Below are 24,182 nucleotides of genomic sequence, written 5' to 3' on the forward strand. Positions count from 1 at the left end.
CAAACCAATGTCAAACATAAGAAAACTTACAGTGTTCTGTGAGACCTGCTGCTGTCAGTCACGGGGACTCTTCCTCCGGCTTACAACAACGACGGCTGTGATTCACCCACAATGCCCCAGGGCACCTGGGGAGTGCAAGGTCATGTTGTTGGTATACGCATCCACACACATCGCATCCACGGCCAGTACACACAAGTATTACATCTTAATTTCCGTTGGCGGTCCAAACGAAAAGCACAGCTCGCTGACATCATCTGGGTGTTAAATAAATAAAAAAATGTCTTTCATATTCCTGCTAGAGGCACCTGAGGAACAAAGAAGACATGTCAGACCTTGTTGTTATCTGAGAGACTCGTCTTTGGAGTCTGGAGTTATTTTTAGACACGTATTGTGAACCATCCACACCTTATTTTAAATGTTGATAACAAATGGTGGGCCGGGTGTTGGCTAAGAGAACCTGGAGTATAACAGTCTTACGTTGGGGGGGAATATGAGCTTCATCGCCTCTGGTTGAGATGTCTCCACATCGTTACACACACACACACACACACACACACACAGAGTCATGCTTTCTCGTGATAAAATGACGTACTTCACATGCAGTTGAGTGAAGAAGCTCAGACAGACAGATTGTCGAGCCGTGCTGGACTAAACATATTCATTAGTGTACTTGGTGTGTTTAATTCACCAACTTTTTTTCAATGTTGAGCTAATTTGATCTATTCACAAACATCTACAGCAAGTGTTAATTGATAAAGTTTTGATTAATAGTACAGTTTGAAAATAAACATTTGAACAGTCTTTTTTTCAAGTGAAATACAGAAAGATGAGCCAATATTCTCATTACATCCTCACGTTATAATATCCTCAAAGCCACTGACCTGTTACAATCACAACAGCGGCAATTATTGTTGTGTTATATAGTGAAAATGACAGCACATCATCACGTGAATGACGATTTCGAGATCAATTTATGTTCACAACCCTCTTCTTCTTCCACGTGTCGTACTTTCAGACCTCGTCTTCTAGCATCTCCACCTCTCATGGACTGCCGTTAGTCAGCTGTGCCCCTCCTCATCCACTTGTATCATCCTCAAGCTGCACACAATGCGTCTGGCAGATGATCAGCTCCCGAAGCTGCCTTCAGCTCTGTGTTTCGTCGTCATATTTTTAGCTTTTATTGATGTATCAAGTGGAATGTTGTTCCTGTCACTTGGGAGACAAAAATATCTTTAAAAAAAATGCTCTGGCGTGCGAGAAAACGTGGCGCGCGCTGATCAGTTGACGAACACTTTGAAGGCAGTTGTTGCACAAAAGGTGAGAGGTTGAATGAAATATGGCAGGCACTGCGTTTCTTCCTGCTCCTAATTAGTTCTGGTGTTGTAACGCGACACAGAGACAGAATGGCTGTCGGTTTAACGAGGAGAAGACTACACACGCAGAAACCGTCTTGTCGATACCATCGGGATGTTTAAAATAGATGCGTCTTTATTTTCACCGTCGCTAAAGACGAAGACGTACCCTTCACCTGTCAATACGTATCTGTAGAGTCTTTTTGAGTCACGGCACTTGAACAGATGTGACACCTCGCTGCTCCTCACTGATTTTTAGTTTCCACGGTGGGATTACGAGGCCTTTTCTCGACACAGCGTGTCCCCCAAGGGGGAGATCATCTGGTTTGAAAATCCTCTATTCTCAGTTTACTGACTCCGTCCTTTCCGTGTCTCCACCGCGGCTCTCCGGTTCCTGGAGGGGTGGGGTAGCTCCTCGCGCGGCCGTTGCCATGACGGCATTGTATCCCCCCTCCTCTACTGGAACCGTGAGTTATGCTTTCTTCTGTAACATCCAACCCCCATTTCCAACGTCCATCCCCCTCTCTCTCTCTCTCTCTCTCTCTCTCTTTCTCCCCCCCTTTTTCAACACACACCCTCTTACGTATGTGCAGTCTCCATGGCAACGCGTGGTATCACTATGGCAATGGTGGCCTAGCATGCGGCAAGCTGCTGTTGTAGTGGATTTACTGTAATAGCGCATGCACAATGAGCAGACAGCGGGCAGAGTGCTGCCAAAGGGCTGGAGGGTGTGAGCTGCACCCCCCTTCAGCTTCAGCTTTTCTCCCCCTTGTTAATATTTCACTTGATCACCTCTCTTTGTAACAGGAGGTTCAAATCAGAGGAAGCAATGTTAAGATATTTATTTACCTGTGCATTTGATATCCTGGGATATTAGGGGGCACGGTATGCAGCGCCCCCCCCCCCCCCCCCCCCCCTCTCTATCACACACTAGGGGCCCGGTTAACCTCGCCATTCATTCACTGGTTTGCCCCTGGAGGCCACTTTCTCGATGAATTAAAACGGATTCATCAAAACGCAAGGGGTTCTCGTGATAGCCTCGGGTTATTAACAAGGCACGCCTTAATCGGTTCAATTTAATAACACAAAAAAAGACAACACTGACCGATCTCACGCGCTCTGCCCTCTAGTGGCCAGACACGGAGCAGCACGGTGCTTGAACAAGTGCTACTCGTCGGAGTGTGTTTGAACAGCTCAACGGGGTGAAGATGAGTAATCACCATCCCTGAGGCCTCCCTCGGACAGCAGCTCTTGCAGAACGATTCTTTCAGAGCAGGAAAGGCTCCAGCGGCGTTATACTACAAGTGTAGCTTACACAGGTTACTAGTGTATTTATCGGAAGCACTGCATTGGGATAAAACCAAAGCCCCTCATCTGATTCTGAAAGCATAGCTCATGAAAGCGACGCTCGTCATCTGCCAACTTCCACTTGCAAATGAGCTCAGTTTAGACTTTAAATGAGTCCAATATAGTCCAGTTTTGTCTTGCGGAGCTATATTTTCTTCAGAGACTTCCGAAACACAAACTATTATTGTTCAAACACCTTATCTATTGAAGACATAAAGCGTTTACAACCTTTATATATAGCACAAGTTCCACATGTGCTTTTTTGTGGGGGGGGGGGGGGGTCTCGGCTGCTGCTGCTAAGAAAAGCTCCGACAGCGACGCAGACTTTATCAGGCCTCCCCACATTTGCACTTTCCTCAGTATCATCTCAGGTGTTTAATAAGTGTCGCTGTCGTACAAAAGCAGCCCATCACCGATTCCTGTCCTCCTGACTGTCGGTGATAAACCCAGCCGTCCTCCTGGAGGGCCACGCTGTCTGCTTCAGCGACGGCCGGGGTCGATCAGCGGTGCGATGACTGGAGCTGCGATCTGCTCCCGGTACCGTTGCGCTCTGCCTGTCTGGGTTTGGCCGGAATGGACCGGAAGGGATTTTAGACGTTGACAATCAAATAAACAGGGAATTATCAGGAATCTAAGAAGTCGATTAACATATATAGCTACAGTATAGCTATAGTATTAAACTGTTCCATTTTACGCTTTCTTTGTATAAAGAAGTCAGATTCAGTAGCGCTGAACTCACATTGGCGACAGTAAGCTAACACTTACTTTGAAGCTGTGACTGTAACGTAAGACGTCTCAAGGCGTTCTTGTTTGGACAAAACGGAAATATTGTTTCAGAAATATGAGTAACTATTGACATACAACTGTTTTTCCTATTAGAAAATATTGGCCGCTGGAAGTCAGACGTTCCCTGTGAGCTCGAGGCAAAGATGAAAGTAATTGGAAGAAATGTTGCCGTATTGATTGCATCCTTCTAACGCATTACAACATTCCGGGCTGAACCAGTTCATAGAGTATGTTTGTTTCATCATTGCTAACTGAGAGGAAACAGGATCATTTGCTTTCTTATTCATGAACAGGTTTTACTGTTTATTGCCTAAGGTTGTTTCTGTTTGTTTTAACCAAACCGCTCATTTGACCTATAATCACTGTTGACCCCGAGGATGGAATTGCCTCTGTTCGTTAAAGAAAAGCTGATTCTACACAACCCAGATCAACATTGAAAACACCTCTGTCTTTTTTACGCTGTGTGGGGTTTGAGCACGATTCCCCGAATTCCATTAGAGACACGATGAAAGTAAACTGGAAAAGAAAGGTATCTCTACAGTATGCCTTGTGTGATTTAAGGCACAGCCAATACAATAGTATTGATCAATTAAGTTTTTATATTCTAGTTTCGGTACATAATCACAACAATTTATTTTGCAGGGCTGACTTAATTTATTAGGTATACATATAAAGTAATCCCTAAAAATGGGTGCTTCTACACTAAATCAAGTCGGGTGCTTTCTGCTCGGTAGTACTTTGGAATTTAGAAGTTTCTCTGTAACCATTAGCTCTACTTTAAATTTAAATTACATTTGCATGTTACAGTACTGTTGGTCAAAGACCTGAGCTTTGCTTTTAGGTGGATTTTTTTTCTTGGGGAGGTTATTCTGCTGTTCTCGGTGTCTTGTCCACTGGCTCCCTCTAGTGGTCAATGTGGTGCACAGTCACCTGAGTCCACTAATCCCCACGAGTACCTCCTGTAAGGCGCAGCACACCTCTGAGCTCATTGTCTAGTAGTCTATCACTACATCACACATCTGCCTTCACTTCTGCCATCACGTCTACACAGAGATACTCTACATTTAATAACATGCCTTGCACAATTGGATAAATAATAAGAAATGCACTGTGTTGACAGTGTGCTTGGAAGCTGATGAAAAGCCATTTTTTGTCCTATTTGGTCTCAGAATGAAGAAGAAATAATGACCTTGGTGAAAGGAGCCCATTACCTAATGCATGTTGTTTCAGTGGGATTGTCCATCGATATTGTTCTCAGTCCAAAGTGGACCGGCCTGTATAACCGGTTTAGTCGATGCATTATCGGATCATTTTACAGCATTTTTTTGTAACATGAGTCTTCCCTGCCCGACGAAGGAAGCACAATCTCAGCCTGCATTTTCGATCACTTTTCTTCAAGGGATAAAGCGAACACACGCCCGCGTTGGCCGGACCAACAAGACCTCTAAATGAATGTTTAATGAGCATTCGAGGAGTCATAATGGCATGTCGCTAATGTCCTGTAATGATCTTCCTGTTGTTGGCCACGCCTCGATGCTTTCTCTTCAACTACGCCTCCGACAGTTGTGTGACAACGGTTTGAACTTTGCTGAATTCAGACTCCTTCACTTCCCCAGCCGAAGGACTGCAAGTATCCCAGTCAGCGCTTTGGCTTCGCTGTGCAGGAAATCATGACTTTCCCTTTGAGAAAGGCTGTTTCAGGTATGCTGCTGTTCTGGTTAATCTCTTTTTTTCTTTTTTCGTTTACTTTAAATTAGTTTTAAGTGTTACCTAGACAATGCTCAAAGTGGTTCAAAGTCAAATGTGTAGTTGTTTTTCTAGTGATGTGATTGGGGTTAACTATGTTGTTCTATGGATTCAGTAAGTGGTGATTTTCTTGGGGCTGTTCAGTAGTTGGAGGTTTTAGAGCTGTCCGTGGTGCTGAAATGGAGGTGGCTTTATTTCTGCTTTGCTCTGACGCCGCTCGGTTGTGTTTTGTTTATTCGCGACAAGTGCATGAGCTTAACATTTATATCTGTATAGATTGGAAGAGTTCTTTCCTGCATTTACGTTTCATTTTTGCGAGATTCCTGTCAAAACGAGGCCTGTGAAATCCACGCAAAGTGCGTTATCTCGAGGCGTGCGACTGCCGTTTATTATTGATCAGAAGAAACGAATAAAACGTCCAACGACAGTTTAGGATTGAAGACTGTAGATGGCACCATTGGTTAGGCGTTGAGGGAGGCGTGCGGCACCCAGGGGTGGGTATGACACGGACACCAAGGTCGGGACATCACTTTTTCCTGAGGAGTTTAAAACAGCACTAAAAGACCACTAACTTTAAAGTTGCCATTTCAGTTCTTAAATGTATTATTTTCAGTAGCGTCCCATTACAAATGCAGACTCTATAAAAATGAGAATGATTCATTCCAGATGATCCACTTGCTGGTTCTACTTGAGTCACCTGGTTGTGGCTTCCTGCTGTTTCGTCACTCGCGTGCAAATGACTCATTTTAATACATATTTAAATCATATATTAGGGCTGGATGTTCGTGTTGTACTCTATACCGCGATTAGCGTCCACTCTTGGGTGATAGAATAGATATTTCTAATTTGAGAAGAGAGAGAATCGAGTCTCTCTCTCTCTCTCTCTCTCTCTCTCTCTCTCTCTCTCTCTCTCTCTCTCTCTCTCTCTCTCTCTCTGAGTGAAGGAGGTTTGCGCGAGCGGAGCGTGTTGCTGAGAGCGGTATAGGTTTGTTTCGAGCGTAATTTGTCCACTGGTGGATGTGAGATAGACATAGGATTGTAGCGCATACGTGTGTTAGTGGTTGAGTGGACTTGTTGGGGGGCTTGTTTTCCTAAAGTGTGCGTTTCTTTGCAGCCGATCAGCTGTCGCTGGTCGGCATGCTGAACGCCACTATGGAACTCACTCGCCTGACGAGGAAACACGGCGTCAGGATCGCACCGGGTTTTTCGTGCTCGGTGGAGGAATGCGGCTTGGCCGTGGGGAGAGTGGTCGGCCACGGCAACGTGAAATCCGCCGCCCGCATGAATAACGCGGTGGTGATTTTTCTAGGGAGCGTTGAGAAAGCCAACGTGGTGGTAGAGAAGGGGATCGTGGTAGACGACACGCTGGTGCCCGTCCTTCCTCTCACCACACCAGCGACCAGAGTCACGCTGTCTAACGTTCCTCCGTTTATCAGAGACGAGACGCTGATTAAGGAGCTGGAGAGGCATGGAAAAATTATGTCTCAGATCAGGAAAGTGCCTTCGGGGTGCAAATCCCCTCTCCTGAGGCATGTGGTATCACACAGAAGAACACTTCTAATGATATTAAATGACAGAGACAAGGATCTCAATCTGGTTTTCAGGATTAGAGTGGATGGTTTTGACTACGTAGTGTTTGCGACCTCGGAGAACACCAAATGTTTTAGCTGTGGGGAGGAGGGACATCTCAGCAGAAAATGTCCAGCAAAGACCTCTTCTGTCCAGAACATTAGGGGAGGGGACAATGGGAGGGAAGGGCAGGAGGGGGATGGCAAAGCGCAGCAGGGAAGTAGGGACAAGACCGGAGGGGTCCAGCAGGTTAGTCAGGAGGGGGCGGAGGTGACAGGCGAAGCCCGGAAGGAGGGTGAGAGGGGGACTGGTGAGGTTCAACAACGAAGCACAGTGGGCGAGGAGGGGACTGATGAGGTTCAACAACGGAGCACGGTGGGCGAAGAGGGGATGAGCGAAGTCCCGCAGGTGGGTGAGGAGGGGACAGGTGAGGTTGAGCGGGGGTCTAGGGAGGGTGAGGAGGGGACCAGTGAAGTCCGTCAGGCGGGTGAAGAGGAGACAGGGAAAGTCGAACAGAGGAGCATGTCGAGCGAGGAGGGAGAAGGTGAAGTCCGGCAGTCGGGGGTGGGGGGAACAGGTGAGGTCAAGCAAGGAAGGATGACGTGTGCGAGTGAGACAGACAAGTTTAAGCAAATAAGTAGGGAAGTCCAGCAGGGGAGCCAGGAGGGCGGGGGGGGGTTTGAGAACGAAAGCCAGGGGCTTGAAGGGAGACAGGAGAGAACAGTTGAAACGCAGCAGATAAGTCAGGTGGGTGGGGGGGGGCAAGAAGAGACAGGGGTGGCCCAACAGGTAAGCCAGGTGAGCATAGAGGGAGCTGAGGAGGGTCAGGCGAGGAGTCAGGGGAGTGCTGAAGGAGAGGAGGAGACAGGTATGGTGATGGAAAGCGACATAGACATGGAGGGAGATGAAGGAGCGCTCAAAATCCCTCGCCGGAAAAGGAAAACGAAGAGCAAAAATGGGAGCTCACAGGCGAAGAAAGGAGCTGCAAACATGAGGAAAGGGAGCGAAGAAGCAAGGTCTGGGTCTGACATGGAGGTAGACTCTGCTGACAGTCAGTCCTCTGACTTCAAGGCTGACAGTCAGAGGAGCACCAGAGAATACAGCGTGAGGAAGATTAAAGTGTTTTTACAAAAAACGAAAAACATGAAGGGAGTTAAGGTAGAGGATTACTTCTCCGATAAAGAGGAGTTCGCTAAGTTTGTCCGGATGCATATGAGCAGTAAGGACAGGGGAGGCCTAATAAGGCAGGAAGTATACCGGCTGAGGAAAATAGTACAGAAAATCAATAATGATCTCAATGTTGATGAAGAAGTCACTGATGAATGACGCAGAATGGAAACGCAACAGCAGCTCGAAGATCTCGCTTTGCTTATTCTTTATCTCAATAATCATGAGCCACATCAACATTAGCACATTAAACATCAACGGGGCCAGGGATGCAACGAAAAGGTCCTTGCTGTATCAGTTGATGAAAGTTAAAGGCATCGATGTCTGTTTCTTACAAGAAACGCACAGCGATAAGTCTAATGAGACCGACTGGAAAAGGGAATGGGGGGGCGACATTGTGCTTAGTCACAACACCACAACCAGTGGGGGGGTCGGTGTCCTCTTTTCAAAAACCTTCATGCCACAGTCAATGGAGGTAAAGCATGTGGTGGAGGGAAGACTGTTGGTGGTGAAAGCAATGTTTGAACACATTACCTGCGTTTTTGTGAATGTCTATGCTCCTGTTTCAGGACCTGATCGAGTGGTTTTTTTACATGCTTTAAGCACTGTTTTAGGCAGTGTGAGTGAGGAAGCTTTTTTATTTTTGGGAGGGGATTTTAACTCCACGGAAAATGATCTTTTAGACAGGAACCACATAGAACCTCACGGTCCGTCACAGCGAGCTCTGAAGCAGCTGATAGCAGAACACGAGGTCGTGGATGTGTGGAGGTGTTTGAACGGGAACGAGAGGCAGTACACTTGGGCCCACTCCAGAGGGAGTATCATTTCCTTAGCCAGGCTGGACAGGTTTTATTGTTTTAGACACCATTTTAACATCTACAAAGTGTGCAGGATGGTGCCTGTGGGTTTTACTGATCATGCCCTGGTTTTATGCAAAGTTTTTATAAATAACTGCAAGGCCAAGAGTGCATACTGGCATTTCAACACAGCTCTTTTAGAGGACACACTTTTTAAGGACGTGTTTAAGTTCTTTTGGAGTGGTTTTAAGAACAGGAAACATGATTTTACTTCTCTAAAACAGTGGTGGGATTATGGGAAGATAGAAATAAAGCAGCTCTGTCAACAGTACACTCTCAATGTCACACGAGACATCACTGGGTCTATGAGGAATCTAGAGTCTGAAATTGTGGAGTTGCAGAACATAGCAGAATCCACCGGAAATCGAGAGCACATTAAAGATCTCAAGTCAAAAAAATCTGCGCTGGCAGACCTGCTGGGCACTAAAGCTCAAGGGGCATTGGTGAGGTCACGCTTCATGAGTGCAACATTGATGGACGCACCATCTAGATTTTTCTTTGGACTGGAGAAGAGGAATGGCCAAAGCAGGGTCGTGCACACTCTACGCTCAGCGACAGGCCAGGAACTAAAAGACCCCAAAGACATCCGAAAGAGAGCTGTGACATTCTACTCTGAACTATACCGCAGTGAGTACAGAGAGGAGGATGGACTATTTGACTGTTTTTGCACTGAGCTTCCAAAAGTTCCAGAGGATGTAAATGCCGCGTTGGAGGGCCCTCTGTTGGCAACCGAACTCTATGTGGCTCTACAGAGCATGGAGGGGGGTAAGGCCCCGGGAATCGACGGGATTCCAGTGGAGTTTTACAGAGAGTTCTGGAGCGTGATGGGGGAAGACCTTTTAACTGTTTTTCATGAGAGTTTTAATGACAGGAATTTGCCGCTGAGTTGCAGGAGAGCAGTGCTGACCTTACTGCCGAAAAAAGGAGACCTGCAAGAAGTAAAGAACTGGCGTCCGGTGTCCCTTCTCTGTGCAGACTACAAAATCCTGTCCAAAGCATTGGCCAACAGGCTACGGGAGGTAATGGACCTGGTCATCCACCAAGACCAAACTTACTGTGTGCCCGGCAGGAACATACTGGACAATGTGTCCTTAATTCGGGATATTTTGGACATCTCTAGTTCATTGGGCATTAAGGCTGGTCTCATTTCGTTAGACCAGGAAAAGGCATTTGACAGGGTTGAGCACCACTACCTCTGGAGGACTCTAGAGAGTTTTGGCCTCAGCCCAGGGCTTATGGCAATGATTAAGGTTTTGTATCGGGACATTGAGAGTGTACTAAAAATTAATGGGAGTCTTAGTGGCCCATTTAAAGTGTGCAGAGGAGTAAGACAGGGCTGCTCTATCTCAGGGATGCTCTACGCCCTGGCTATAGAACCAATGTTATGCAGAATAAGGGCAAACATTGAAGGGCTGGTTTTAAAGGGCTTTCACAAAAATCTTATTCTGTCAGCCTATGCCGACGATATTGTCGTGTTTATTAAAAATCAGGAAGAGGTTGGTAGACTGGGTACGATTGTGAAAGACTTTGGTAAACTTTCGGCGGCAAGAGTTAACTGGGCCAAAAGTGAGGCACTGGCAGTGGGAACCTGGAAAGGGGATCTACCCAGTCTACCGGGGGGCTTAACCTGGAAGACAGATGGGTTCAAATACCTGGGCGTTTATATGGGTAGTAATGACACAGTCCAAAAAAATTGGGAGGGGATGGAGGAGAAAATTAAAGGAAGACTGGGAAAATGGAAATGGCTGAAACCACACATGTCATACAGAGGGAGAACCCTTGTGATCAACAACCTGGTGGCATCTGCCCTATGGCATAGGCTGGCCTGTATGGAACCACCCAAAGGTCTCTTACAGAGAGTGCAGGCCATTTTAGTGGACTTTTTTTGGGACAAAATGCACTGGGTCCCTCAAAGTGTCCTTTTTCTAGAAAAGGGGGAAGGGGGGCAGGGGCTGGTGCACATTCCTAGTAGAGTGGCAACCTTTAGGTTCCAGTTTACACAAAGATACCTTACAGGTCCAACACAAGTGGTTTGGAGAGACTTGACCAGCTTCATCTTGAGGAAAGCAGCGGGCCTGGGAATAGACACTGCACTTTTTTTAATGGATTTTAATCTTGTCAAACTACGTGGATTATCTCCTTTTTATCAGTCCCTTTTTCGGGCATGGAACTTTTTTAGCTGGGAGAGACTAGGGCCGGCCTGCTCCCTACACTGGCTGCTCGAGGAACCTCTGGTGAATGGAGCCAGGTTGGACGTACAGGACGGCACTACACCAGGTCTTAACAGCCTGCTATGTTCCTCTGGGACCACCACCCTGAGGAAAGTGGTGGCGGTGGCCGGTCCTGAAATGACAAATGCACCTGCAGTGGCTTGTCTGCTTGGGTTGAAATCCATTCGGCAAAGCAGAAGGATACTCAACAGGTGGGCTGACCAACTGACAGGAGAAGAAAGAAAGATGCTGCAGGAGTACAGCAGAGGAGAGGAAACCCCAAGAGAAGATGATCCGTTTCCAGACCTAGGCTTTGTTCCGATGCTGCAAGGGGGCTCGGGACCACTACTAGACGGAGCAAAGGAGAAGCTGGACCTGCACACTGCAAAAGGGAAGGCAATCTATGCGCGGTGTGTTAAAGCATTGAACTGGAGAAAGCTGAATAGGAGAGCAGACACAGTGTGGAGAAAAGAGCTGGGTATAAGCACTGGCAGCAAAGTGGGATGGAAGGTTTTATACAAACCTCCGATCAAAAAGAGAACTGGTGACTTACAATGGAGGATTTTACATGGGGCGATTGCTGTAAACGCTTTTATTTCTGTTATCAACCCAGGTGTAGCCAGACACTGTCTTTTTTGTGGCGAAGTAGAGACTGTTTTTCATTGTTTTTATTATTGCAAGAGGCTCTACTCCCTCTTCAATGCACTGCAGAATGTTTTTAACCATTTTGAGGAAGGATGGTCTCAGAACACCTTCATAGTAGGTGTCAGCTACAATAAAAAACACGCCACAAAATGGAAGCTGCTCAACTTTGTAGTAGGAGCAGCTAAACTTGCAATTTATTGTAGCAGGAAGAACAGAGTAGAGGGCAGGGCCGGACAAGAGGCACTCCCGGCCTTCGTGTCCCTGGTCAAGGCCAGAGTCTGGGTCGATTTCAATTTTTTCAAAAGCATGAACAACGTAGACGAGTTCATTGGAAAGTGGTGCTTCAAGGAGGCAATCTGCTGTGTTAGTGGAGATGACCTAATTTTTAGGCCACCTTTCTAGCTCTTTTTGAGGAGACATCGTTTTGTTTTGGGTATGTTGTATGGTCATGGAAGATGGCCCATGTTTTATGTATTGTGTGTCCTTGATTTTATATAAATAAAGGTTTTTCAAAATCAAATCTCTCTCTCTCTCTCTCTCTCTCTCTCTCTCTCTCTCTCTCTCTCTCTCTCTCTCTCTCTCTCTCTACACCCCCACCCTTCTCTTCTCCCTTCCCACGCCATCCACGCCCCTTTATGCGCCAAGAATTGTCCCATACGACGGCCGGCACGGAGCGCTTCTCATCTGTGCACACTGACTGGGCTCGTGGCTCCACTAGTTAAGACAGACTCCGTGCGCGCTCCCTCCTCCTCCCCGCTGCGCATCGGCGGGATGCTCGGAGCGGCACAGCGGAGTCCGAGCTTTGCGCTGTGCGCGGATACGGCACCCAGCGGCGATGCGCCTGCTTGCTTTCGTTTGACGTTGACCCGCTTCAACAAAAGAGAGACAAACTAGATGAAAACAAACGGAACCTCTGCGGTGATTAGTTCCAATCATCTGCGTTGCCTTTCTGAAACTCGGCGTCAAGTCTCCGTGACAGCAGAGAGAAACAGAGCCCTGCAAACAGGTGTTTCCATCCGCTCGGAGGTTTCCACGCACGACTCCGTGCCCGTCCGGTTCACCACGTGCGCGTCCGTGTGGTTGAGACGGGATGGTGGAAAAACCGCAGACGGAGTTTTCCTTCGTGATGCACATTAAATGACAGCTGGAGGAACATGCAGTGCGCCGTGGTGAAAGTATTTGTGCAGCGTCACGGTGGAGCGAGTGGGTTTTATTTGGAGATACCACGGACAGTTCCGGCATAACGGCCAAATTCGCGAAAAAATAAGCATAAAAACAAAGATCAATTCGGACGTTGTCTAAGTGCCTTTTGCGCACCACTGGGACTATTTGACCGTCTCAACTTTTTTATATTTGACAAATACCTCACACTGTTAGCACCGCGTCTGGACGCTCCTGCTGAACTTGTTCCCAGCGCGCAGCCAAGCTGGCCATGGCTGCAGCGATCGCCAGCTCCCTCATACGGCAGAAAAGACAGGCGAGGGAGCGGGAGAAGACGAATGCCTGCCGCTGCGTTAGCAGCCCCAGTAAAGCCAAGGGGAGCTGTGAAAAACCCAATCGACTGAACGTCTTCTCCCGGGTCAAACTCTTTGGCTCCAAGAAGAGGCGAAGGAGGCGACCAGGTCTGTTGTGCGCTTTCGCTCGGGATCAATGCGTCTTCATCTGTTGTTGTGCCGTTATATTAAAAAAAAGAAAGGAACCGCAACGTGAATTTACCAAATCCATTTCTATATGCGGGTTTCTAACAGATGTTTCTCTGTGCCAGGGGTTGGTGGGAGAATCCTTTATACGTCTGGCCAGAAGTCACCTTTGGCATCTCAACCTGCTTCACACTTGAGCTGAGAACTTATTCAGGCCCCACTGGATGAAATACAGAGTCACTTTTCTAAAAGCCGTGAAGACTGAAGACCCCGTCGCTTACGGGTCATTGTTCATATTGCAAATTGCACAGGATACTAAATTCATCATAGTAATTAACCCAATGTGTAATCAACCTCCAAAGTTGATTCCTTTTCCTCCACGGCAGCCTTGACTCGTTAAAGATGTAGAGACACACATTTCCTATGAGTTTTAAAGAATTCCCAACTTTGAACATTTATTTTGAATCTTCAGCAGACCTCACACTCACCTCAAAAGTTATTTCCCCCCTTATAGTGTTGGTTCTATAGCAATAAGAGTTTATAAGTATTATGTGAGCCAAGGTCCTCTTTGAGAACTCTCTATGCAGTGTTTGTTTTTGTAGCCTAAAGCACCCACTGCCTGATGGATCCCATGCAAAAGGGAGCAGATCGTCTTACTTGCACCCAACGATCACACTGTCACCTTCTTTGTGTGTGTGTGTGTGTGTGTGGAAATGACGGCGACAAAGAGGCGAAGAACTTTATTCAATCCTAATTTCTAACTGTGATTTTGAAGCAACTTAACTATTCCCAAGCTTTTGCACCCCTCTCACTTCCAATTTCCAATCCTCTCCTGTGGAGAAAGCAGTGTGTAGCGAGAAGAAGGTGTTGTCTGTGTACATTTTGGCAAATAGTCCGGTAATGCAATGTGCACGTCGTTGTGTGCTTTCTACACATGCTCTCATATACATTTCTCAGTGTGCAGCCACGGTGTTCCACTGAAAAATACAACGTTCCACAACAAATTGTAACGTGTCCGGTGTAACTCACCTTCTCCAAAGTAACAGTAGTCTGGCAAGAAACGATGTTATTGTGAGATGAAAGAATACAGCAGATGAAAGGGGAGGTGGACCACGGTGAAGCCCACTCCACCCGGGACACTAACCAGGGAATGGAGAGCACTTAGCGCTTATCAGACTTCACTTCAAAACTAAGTGATCCGCCACCACAAGCTATCGTCTTTGAGACCAACTGTGGGACGGTTCCCATGTTGCTGCCATTGTTCCGTCTTGTCCTTGTTTCTGTATCCACTGCAATAACAGATATTAAAAGAAACAATGCGGCTCATTCTTTACAGCCGATTTTTAAATGTGGAATGATTTGCCTTCGTCCATCCGTGGTCTTCTTCGTTATTCGGTGCTTTCCAAACGGGCTGCCTCGTTAGTCACCTCCGCTTCCTCTGAGACGGTTTTCACAGACCGTAGACACAGCAGCTTGAATTAAACTGTGGCCCTTTTTCCCTTTGCCAATTAAATACTACTATCAACCGATGGCTCAATCTAACTGCTCACTAAAGCTTACATTTCCTATAATTGTCTCACTGCATCAGAGGCTTGCTATGTCCCTGTACGATAAAAAGTAAAGTGGCCCGTACAAAGTGGCTGCAGGATCAGTGGGACTCTGCCTGTGTGTTACCTGCTAACCAACAGCCTTCATCAGTGCTGTTGTTTTATAAACGGACGGCGACCATGACCGAATGTGAAAGAATCCTGGACTGCTATTCAAATCCGACCCTTTCTTGGAAAATAGTTCCACATTTTTAAGGGACTCTGTTGTTTGTCATGTTTCCTGGTGGTGATCACGATTGTATCATCCCATCGACGTCAGCTCCTCAGCTTCACTCAACCTAACTACTGACTGAACTTTCAAAATGGCGGCAAGCCATGAAACAGACGTTTTTTTAAAAGTGCTGAATTCATGTTTTCCCACAGTGTTTCATGCTCGTGTCTTCCCGTCTCCGTGTCCCCTCTGCTTCCACAGAGCCCCAGCTAAAGGGGATCGTGACCAAGCTGTACAGTCGACAAGGTTTCCACCTGCAGCTGCAGGCGGATGGAACCATTGATGGAACGAAGGAGGAGGACAATGGTTACAGTAAGTTTCACGCTGAAAATGTGTCCCGCCCCCGCCCCCCGATTTCCATCCTGCATCCGTTATGTTGTTGATAGGACGAATTAGCCTTGTGCCATTTGGCAAGGAATCAACATCATGGTCCCCTGAACCATGAATTCATACTATTTGAATGAGATTTAGAGAGTCGGAGCAGCTGTGCTCTTCTTACAATTACAAATGTTCAATACTTCATCTGAATTGCGTCAAAGTCTTTTGCCGCCGTTAAACTGCTGATGATCTTTTTACTCTCCTACACTCTGCCTCTGATGTGTTAGCCAGCGATGTCTTATACGTTGATGCATCCACCGGCTTTGCAATGGACAAATTAGGAAGGAGGAGATCAATGGACGGGTAACAGGACTGGTAACAACACTGCAGAAATAGACCTCCTTATCATCATGAAGTAGTTGAGTGAAGACTTCATGCTTTTGAAGATAAGAAAAGAACAGCAGTTAGTGACCCGATGTGAAATCCCGTTGCCCCCCCCTTACCAAGAGAAAAATGCCCCCCCGAAACACCTTTGATGTAATGCTTGCTGTGTAATCCTGACACTAAGTGGATGTAAACACTTCTGGAGCCTATGAATTAGTGCCTGAATATCAAATCACTCCCCCGGGGGAGATGGCGTGTGCATCCTATACTCTACATATGAGTAGCAGCTCTGCGTAAGTGGGCCGTTGCGTAAGAAGAACAATAGCTCGGTATTTGTGTGGAATTTGTTTCACCAAATAAATTTAAAGGAACACGCAGTAGAAACGATACCAAGTGAACGTAACACGCACGCACGCACGCACACAAGACTTTCCTTCACCTCACACACCGACCGCCCCACCCATTATGTGTGCAGGGGCTCACTTTGCTGCTGACCCACATACCAACTGTCCCGCTTTGGCAAGAAAATTAAAGCGCGCTGTTGAACTGCTAAAGGAGAAAGAGTGAAGCTCTTTGCACCGCTCCAAAAATAGCGCTGTTAGGCGCTGGGTGCGCTTGTCTCCATGGTGACGGAGAGCGCAGTCCTCCTGGAGCTACTGGCGTCTTGTGATGGTGGAAGAGGACCTGTTCTCAAATGCGCTCACACTCACACACTCACACACACACACACACACACACACACGAGAAAGGATTTGATTTGTGCCACAGGAGCGTGCGGAGAAGCCTTTGCCGTTTGGTAGTAAAGAAGTTTCCAAAGTTTCACGTCTCATGAATCCAAGTGGTGTCTCACGTTGGTTCTTGTGTTGCATCGCAACTGAGCAAAATACTAGAAAAAATCTTACTGTCAGCAAACTAAATTATTTTTCCTCGAAAGAGGCTTCTGTTCAACCTTCAAAACTTCAAAACGTTCTCAGTCTTCTCCAAGATATTTTATTGCTTTAAATACTTTGTAAATAGAACTTACCAACTAAGTAATGTGCAACTCATGCCACTTTTGACTTTTGCTGAACATGTTAATTCGGCTTTATTCTTAAACGAGGTGCTGGAAGTATTAGAAAGAGCTGCACACTTAAATCTGTGCAGTTTAGTTTTAGTTTTCGATCTAAAGGACCCTCATCGGCGCATACACATCTTCCTGAAAATACCATAGTCAATCATAATAAAAAGTAAAAAGTAAAAATAGTGCCATCCATTATGCAACAGCACTACACTCACACAGAGGCTTTTCTGTCTAAGAATAGTCATTATTCACATAATTAGCCTGACATTTAAGTAACGCAATTCACCCCAGCCGATTAGCATCTGTATAATGAACAGTAATCAGGTGACACAGGTTCTGTTGAATGTGGTCACAACAAATTATAAACACACGTCGGCAGCTCTAATCGCCGGCAGGTTCCTCCCATTGCGGATAACCGAGAGCGTGACTGATTAAAACGGGACTATCGTCCCTCCGATCGGTCATGACTTCTAAGCACACCGACATGAGAAACATCCCTCATCTCATTCTGTGTGTCTTTCTGCACACAAAGGTCTGTGAGTGGGTGGCATCCTCTTCAGTGGGCTTAGGTGTCTAGGAGGGGAGGACGTCATCGAGTTTCCCCTCTTGAAAACCTCCACCAGCACGCCGGCTGGTGATCCTTTGGAAATGAGGCAGAATGCAGATGCAGCCTGTGGGTGCCGAAGCAAGGATGGATCCGTCTGAACAGCGGCGGTGGAGAAAGTTTGCCATTCGAAACTTGTGCACATTCCTGCCAAGTTAAAAGCCTACGCACTGCAGCGAGAATGCTCCAAAAAGTAGAAAGAGTTGGAAGGACATTTGAAAAAACGAAAGCAAACTACCAGAAGTGTTGAATTTCAGTCCTTCCAATCTTGTGTATGAATGTTGCTGCGAAGTAGTTCTGTAGCTTTGTTCGTGTACTAATTATAGTTTAAGTTGAGAGAGAATGATCGCTGTCTTTGGTCGACAGTCAGTAAAGACACAGATTTATCATTGGATTGTTAGCTCAATAAACAGAGTACTGCACATTAAATACTGCAGGTATTGAGGATGTTCACTACAGGTCCCATCTGTTTGAGGGAATACATTTTACTGGCAGCATCAGCTGCACAGAGCTGTCAAAGCGGGCAACACCCAAAGAAAGTAGATAGATACCCAGCCATCTTTTTATTGATTCACCAATATAGGATATAAAAAGGGATCAATTTAAATGTGAGTTAGTTTAAAAAGGTAACTCAACTGTATCGTACCTGAGAATATAATTGAGGATATATAATATATGTAAGGATCAGTCATATTTAGGGCAAGAGTTCTGATTACATAATCATTACATGAAAAACACGCAGTCGAGTGTGATATAACAGGCCAGACTAAAAGCATCATGCTGTATGTAGAGAGTACGCGGGGAATATTACATTTGCCGAAACAAGTTACAAAGACAGAGGTGGAGAAGCGGAGAGAAAGAGAAGGCTGACAAGCACGGGGCCGCAACTTCGACGCCTTAGCGATACTCGCGGATCGCGTGGATCGCTATCAGTGGTCTACTGAGTGGAGGACGGAAAAAAAAAGATGAAAAAAACTAAATCCGACAGCAAGAGCGATGGCATAACCGATAAGGTGGGATGGAAGCACAGCTGGGGACTTTCTGGAGGATGGTCATGTGCTTTCCTCCCCTGAGCACGTGGGCCCCCTGCCAGCAGAAACACTTGTACCCTGTTCAGGTTGACATTAATTAGGTAGAAGAGTTCCTCGTTGACCAGCTGGGCTGCCGCTCGCGGACAGGTCTATACACAGTGTGTAGTGTACTGTCTACTGCACGTGTGTGTGAGCGAGCGTAAGTGTTTTCTCTGTCTATTTTGTCTCATCATGCTGAATTGCAACGGGCCCGTAGCCGAGAGCAGCATTTTCAGATGACAGCTGTCAACTTCGTAGCAGAGATTTCGTATTCGTTTGTTTCCGTCTCAAGGAACAAATTTCTATCCAAAATCTGGATTTGAACATTTGTCCACTTTTTGGCCTGTGGTGATAATACGTTTCAGTCTGGGTCTCACTGAATAACTGTACAAAGGTATTTGATACCCCAAGTATATATTTTTGTGTTTATTATATTATATATTTATGTTTTTCCAAAGAATTGTTATATGTGTTTTAATCAAGATTTTTTGTTGCTGTTGTCTGTCTCTCTACAGCCGTGTTCAACCTTATTCCAGTGGGGCTGCGAGTGGTGGCCATCCAGGGGGTGCAAACCAAACTCTACCTGGCTATGAACAGTGACGGCTACCTGTACACATCGGTAAGGCTCTCCGTGTGTGTGTGTGTGTGTGTGTGTGTGTGTGTTTGTGTGCATAAAGCATTGGGGTCTTACTGGTTGACCTCGGAGTCCAGCTGAGCGATTGCTGTCTCTGGCAGACATTGCGTTACCATGGTGACATGGGAAATTGAAAGAAACGCAACCAACAGGAGAAGATAGATACTTTAAAGGTACGGCAGGGTTTCGGCTTGAAGTGTGTTTATATTTTCGCTACACCTTTTTTGGGGGGAATTCCGTATTCGGCGAAAAAGAAACTCACTCACACTTTCGTATGACTCTGTATGACCCAGGTTCCAGTTCCCAGTTAGTCTTCTTCCCAGATGCCACCATCACTTTGTGTGGCAGGTGTCTGTATGCGGGCCGACCGGCTAGTTGGATGTGCGCCCAGCGGGCCGGCAGACACACACATTCACTGTTAACAAACAATCCTCAACATCAAATTGGCGGCGATTGTCTTGTATGGCGAAGGTCTGAGCAGGCAGGCACGAGGGGATTGAGGAAAACAAGCTGAGAAGTAGCAAAAAAACCTAATGATCTCGGAGCTTTTTTGTTTTGCAGCTGCTGCTTTCAAATTATCCACTAAATGGATAGAAGGTAATGTGATGGAGGAAGGACAACAGGCCTTCTGGCTCCTCTCTCTCTCACTCTCTCTTTCCCATCCAGATGTCAGTCTTGTGTCTCAAAGTCACTGCAGCCTTCTGCGGATGTTGTATGAAATGCCATCATTACATTTTAATGAGTGCTGGCAGTTGTTTGTCAATGTATCCAATGAAGTTCCCCCGGCTTCCCTGAGAGGAAGAGGAAGAATCATTTCCAATTATAATGTATTTCCCTTTTGTTGTTGTGGAGAATATTTACTCATACAGTGATTCAGTGCGGCTTCACCAGGTCTTCTGATCTGAGGCACATCTGGATTCCTCTATATCACTAGATGGTCTCTGATTGGATTTGGCTTATGTTATAATACGCTCCAGGCTTAAAGCTTAAAGACTATTTATTTGAAGCTCTGGCTTTTATACTTTTGAACCAATTTAACCTTCTTATACTGTCTCTTATTTTATGTATAATTTTCAATATATACAGTATGTATTGGTTTTTATTGTATTTTCTGAAATAAATGTGTGCATCACATGGTGACGAGCATAAAGGACACTCTTAAAAATAAAAATAAAACCGTTTGCGGCTTACAGTGTTTCATCTTTGGTGCTTTAAATACCAGGTCTCACATGAAATACAGTGAATCCTGCAGTGTTTTAAGCAGGAGGAAGAAGCTGTTGGTGGATGGGCTGCGGAGCTTTCTGTCTCAGCTAAATTAGAGAAAGAATTCAATATAATGTGAAGCTGGCTGCCAGGATTGCTGCTTTAAAGCGCTGCCTAGACGCCACACATTAAGCCAGCGAATAGCAGGTCCGCTAGGGAGGAGGTGAGGGGGAAGGTTAGGGAGGGAGGGGGGAGATTCCCAATCAACCGTGCTGCTGCTGCTGCTGTGATCCGGATGCCTCCCGTTATTCTACTTGTGTGAATGAGAGCGTGAGCGTGATAAACCAGATTCACATAAGACGGGGAGGGAGAGAGAGAGAGAGAGAGAGAGAGATAGAGAGAGAGAGAGAGAGAGAGAGAGAGAGAGAGAGAGAGAGATTTTTGATTTTGAAAAACCTTTATTTATATAAAATCAAGGACACACAATACATAAAACATGGGCCATCTTCCATGACCATACAACATACCCAAAACAAAACGATGTCTCCTCAAAAAGAGCTAGAAAGGTGGCCTAAAAATTAGGTCATCTCCACTAACACAGCAGATTGCCTCCTTGAAGCACCACTTTCCAATGAACTCGTCTACGTTGTTCATGCTTTTGAAAAAATTGAAATCGACCCAGACTCTGGCCTTGACCAGGGACACGAAGGCCGGGAGTGCCTCTTGTCCGGCCCTGCCCTCTACTCTGTTCTTCCTGCTACAATAAATTGCAAGTTTAGCTGCTCCTACTACAAAGTTGAGCAGCTTCCATTTTGTGGCGTGTTTTTTATTGTAGCTGACACCTACTATGAAGGTGTTCTGAGACCATCCTTCCTCAAAATGGTTAAAAACATTCTGCAGTGCATTGAAGAGGGAGTAGAGCCTCTTGCAATAATAAAAACAATGAAAAACAGTCTCTACTTCGCCACAAAAAAGACAGTGTCTGGCTACACCTGGGTTGATAACAGAAATAAAAGCGTTTACAGCAATCGCCCCATGTAAAATCCTCCATTGTAAGTCACCAGTTCTCTTTTTGATCGGAGGTTTGTATAAAACCTTCCATCCCACTTTGCTGCCAGTGCTTATACCCAGCTCTTTTCTCCACACTGTGTCTGCTCTCCTATTCAGCTTTCTCCAGTTCAATGCTTTAACACACCGCGCATAGATTGCCTTCCCTTTTGCAGTGTGCAGGTCCAGCTTCTCCTTTGCTCCGTCTAGTAGTGGTCCCGAGCCCCCTTGCAGCATCGGAACAAAGCCTAGGTCTGGAAACGGATCATCTTCTCTTGGGGTTTCCTCTCCTCTGCTGTACTCCTGCAGCATCTTTCTTTCTTCTCCTGTCAGTTGGTCAGCCCACCTGTTGAGTATCCTTCTGCTTTGCCGAATGGATTTCAACCCAAGCAGACAAGCCACTGCAGGTGCATTTGTCATTTCAGGACCGGCCACCGCCACCACTTTCCTCAGGGTGGTGGTCCCAGAGGAACATAGCAGGCTGTTAAGACCTGGTGTAGTGCCGTCCTGTACGTCCAACCTGGCTCCATTCACCAGAGGTTCCTCGAGCAGCCAGTGTAGGGAGCAGGCCGGCCCTAGTCTCTCCCAGCTAAAAAAGTTCCATGCCCGAAAAAGGGACTGATAAAAAGGAGATAATCCACGTAGTTTGACAAGATTAAAATCCATTAAAAAAAGTGCAGTGTCTATTCCCAGGCCCGCTGCTTTCCTCAAGATGAAGCTGGTCAAGTCTCTCCAAACCACTTGTGTTGGACCTGTAAGGTATCTTTGTGTAAACTGGAACCTAAAGGTTGCCACTCTACTAGGAATGTGCACCAGCCCCTGCCCCCCTTCCCCCTTTTCTAGAAAAAGGACACTTTGAGGGACCCAGTGCATTTTGTCCCAAAAAAAGTCCACTAAAATGGCCTGCACTCTCTGTAAGAGACCTTTGGGTGGTTCCATACAGGCCAGCCTATGCCATAGGGCAGATGCCACCAGGTTGTTGATCACAAGGGTTCTCCCTCTGTATGACATGTGTGGTTTCAGCCATTTCCATTTTCCCAGTCTTCCTTTAATTTTCTCCTCCATCCCCTCCCAATTTTTTTGGACTGTGTCATTACTACCCATATAAACGCCCAGGTATTTGAACCCATCTGTCTTCCAGGTTAAGCCCCCCGGTAGACTGGGTAGATCCCCTTTCCAGGTTCCCACTGCCAGTGCCTCACTTTTGGCCCAGTTAACTCTTGCCGCCGAAAGTTTACCAAAGTCTTTCACAATCGTACCCAGTCTACCAACCTCTTCCTGATTTTTAATAAACACGACAATATCGTCGGCATAGGCTGACAGAATAAGATTTTTGTGAAAGCCCTTTAAAACCAGCCCTTCAATGTTTGCCCTTATTCTGCATAACATTGGTTCTATAGCCAGGGCGTAGAGCATCCCTGAGATAGAGCAGCCCTGTCTTACTCCTCTGCACACTTTAAATGGGCCACTAAGACTCCCATTAATTTTTAGTACACTCTCAATGTCCCGATACAAAACCTTAATCATTGCCATAAGCCCTGGGCTGAGGCCAAAACTCTCTAGAGTCCTCCAGAGGTAGTGGTGCTCAACCCTGTCAAATGCCTTTTCCTGGTCTAACGAAATGAGACCAGCCTTAATGCCCAATGAACTAGAGATGTCCAAAATATCCCGAATTAAGGACACATTGTCCAGTATGTTCCTGCCGGGCACACAGTAAGTTTGGTCTTGGTGGATGACCAGGTCCATTACCTCCCGTAGCCTGTTGGCCAATGCTTTGGACAGGATTTTGTAGTCTGCACAGAGAAGGGACACCGGACGCCAGTTCTTTACTTCTTGCAGGTCTCCTTTTTTCGGCAGTAAGGTCAGCACTGCTCTCCTGCAACTCAGCGGCAAATTCCTGTCATTAAAACTCTCATGAAAAACAGTTAAAAGGTCTTCCCCCATCACGCTCCAGAACTCTCTGTAAAACTCCACTGGAATCCCGTCGATTCCCGGGGCCTTACCCCCCTCCATGCTCTGTAGAGCCACATAGAGTTCGGTTGCCAACAGAGGGCCCTCCAACGCGGCATTTACATCCTCTGGAACTTTTGGAAGCTCAGTGCAAAAACAGTCAAATAGTCCATCCTCCTCTCTGTACTCACTGCGGTATAGTTCAGAGTAGAATGTCACAGCTCTCTTTCGGATGTCTTTGGGGTCTTTTAGTTCCTGGCCTGTCGCTGAGCGTAGAGTGTGCACGACCCTGCTTTGGCCATTCCTCTTCTCCAGTCCAAAGAAAAATCTAGATGGTGCGTCCATCAATGTTGCACTCATGAAGCGTGACCTCACCAATGCCCCTTGAGCTTTAGTGCCCAGCAGGTCTGCCAGCGCAGATTTTTTTGACTTGAGATCTTTAATGTGCTCTCGATTTCCGGTGGATTCTGCTATGTTCTGCAACTCCACAATTTCAGACTCTAGATTCCTCATAGACCCAGTGATGTCTCGTGTGACATTGAGAGTGTACTGTTGACAGAGCTGCTTTATTTCTATCTTCCCATAATCCCACCACTGTTTTAGAGAAGTAAAATCATGTTTCCTGTTCTTAAAACCACTCCAAAAGAACTTAAACACGTCCTTAAAAAGTGTGTCCTCTAAAAGAGCTGTGTTGAAATGCCAGTATGCACTCTTGGCCTTGCAGTTATTTATAAAAACTTTGCATAAAACCAGGGCATGATCAGTAAAACCCACA

At 46.3% G+C, this 24,182-nt stretch overlaps 1 protein-coding gene across 9 annotated transcripts in view; it reads left to right on the forward strand.

Moving 5' to 3' along the window:
- Positions 1-24,182, forward strand: part of fgf13a (fibroblast growth factor 13a) — a 74,014-nt gene that overhangs the window by 39,522 nt on the left and 10,310 nt on the right. For 7 of the 9 annotated variants that reach the window (XM_078100612.1, XM_078100617.1, XM_078100613.1 and 4 more), the window contains 2 exons: positions 15,339-15,449; positions 19,089-19,192. In XM_078100612.1, the coding sequence (XP_077956738.1) occupies positions 15,339-15,449; positions 19,089-19,192 (215 nt within the window). Of the gene's footprint in view, positions 1-4,181; positions 5,187-12,333; positions 13,302-15,338; positions 15,450-19,088; positions 19,193-24,182 lie in introns of those variants that run through there. The other 2 variants (XM_040173574.2, XM_040173571.2) reach the window with 2 other exon arrangements.

The sequence above is a fragment of the Gasterosteus aculeatus genome, chromosome 4 (genome assembly GCF_964276395.1).
Source record: "Gasterosteus aculeatus chromosome 4, fGasAcu3.hap1.1, whole genome shotgun sequence".
Taxonomy (NCBI): domain Eukaryota; kingdom Metazoa; phylum Chordata; class Actinopteri; order Perciformes; family Gasterosteidae; genus Gasterosteus; species Gasterosteus aculeatus.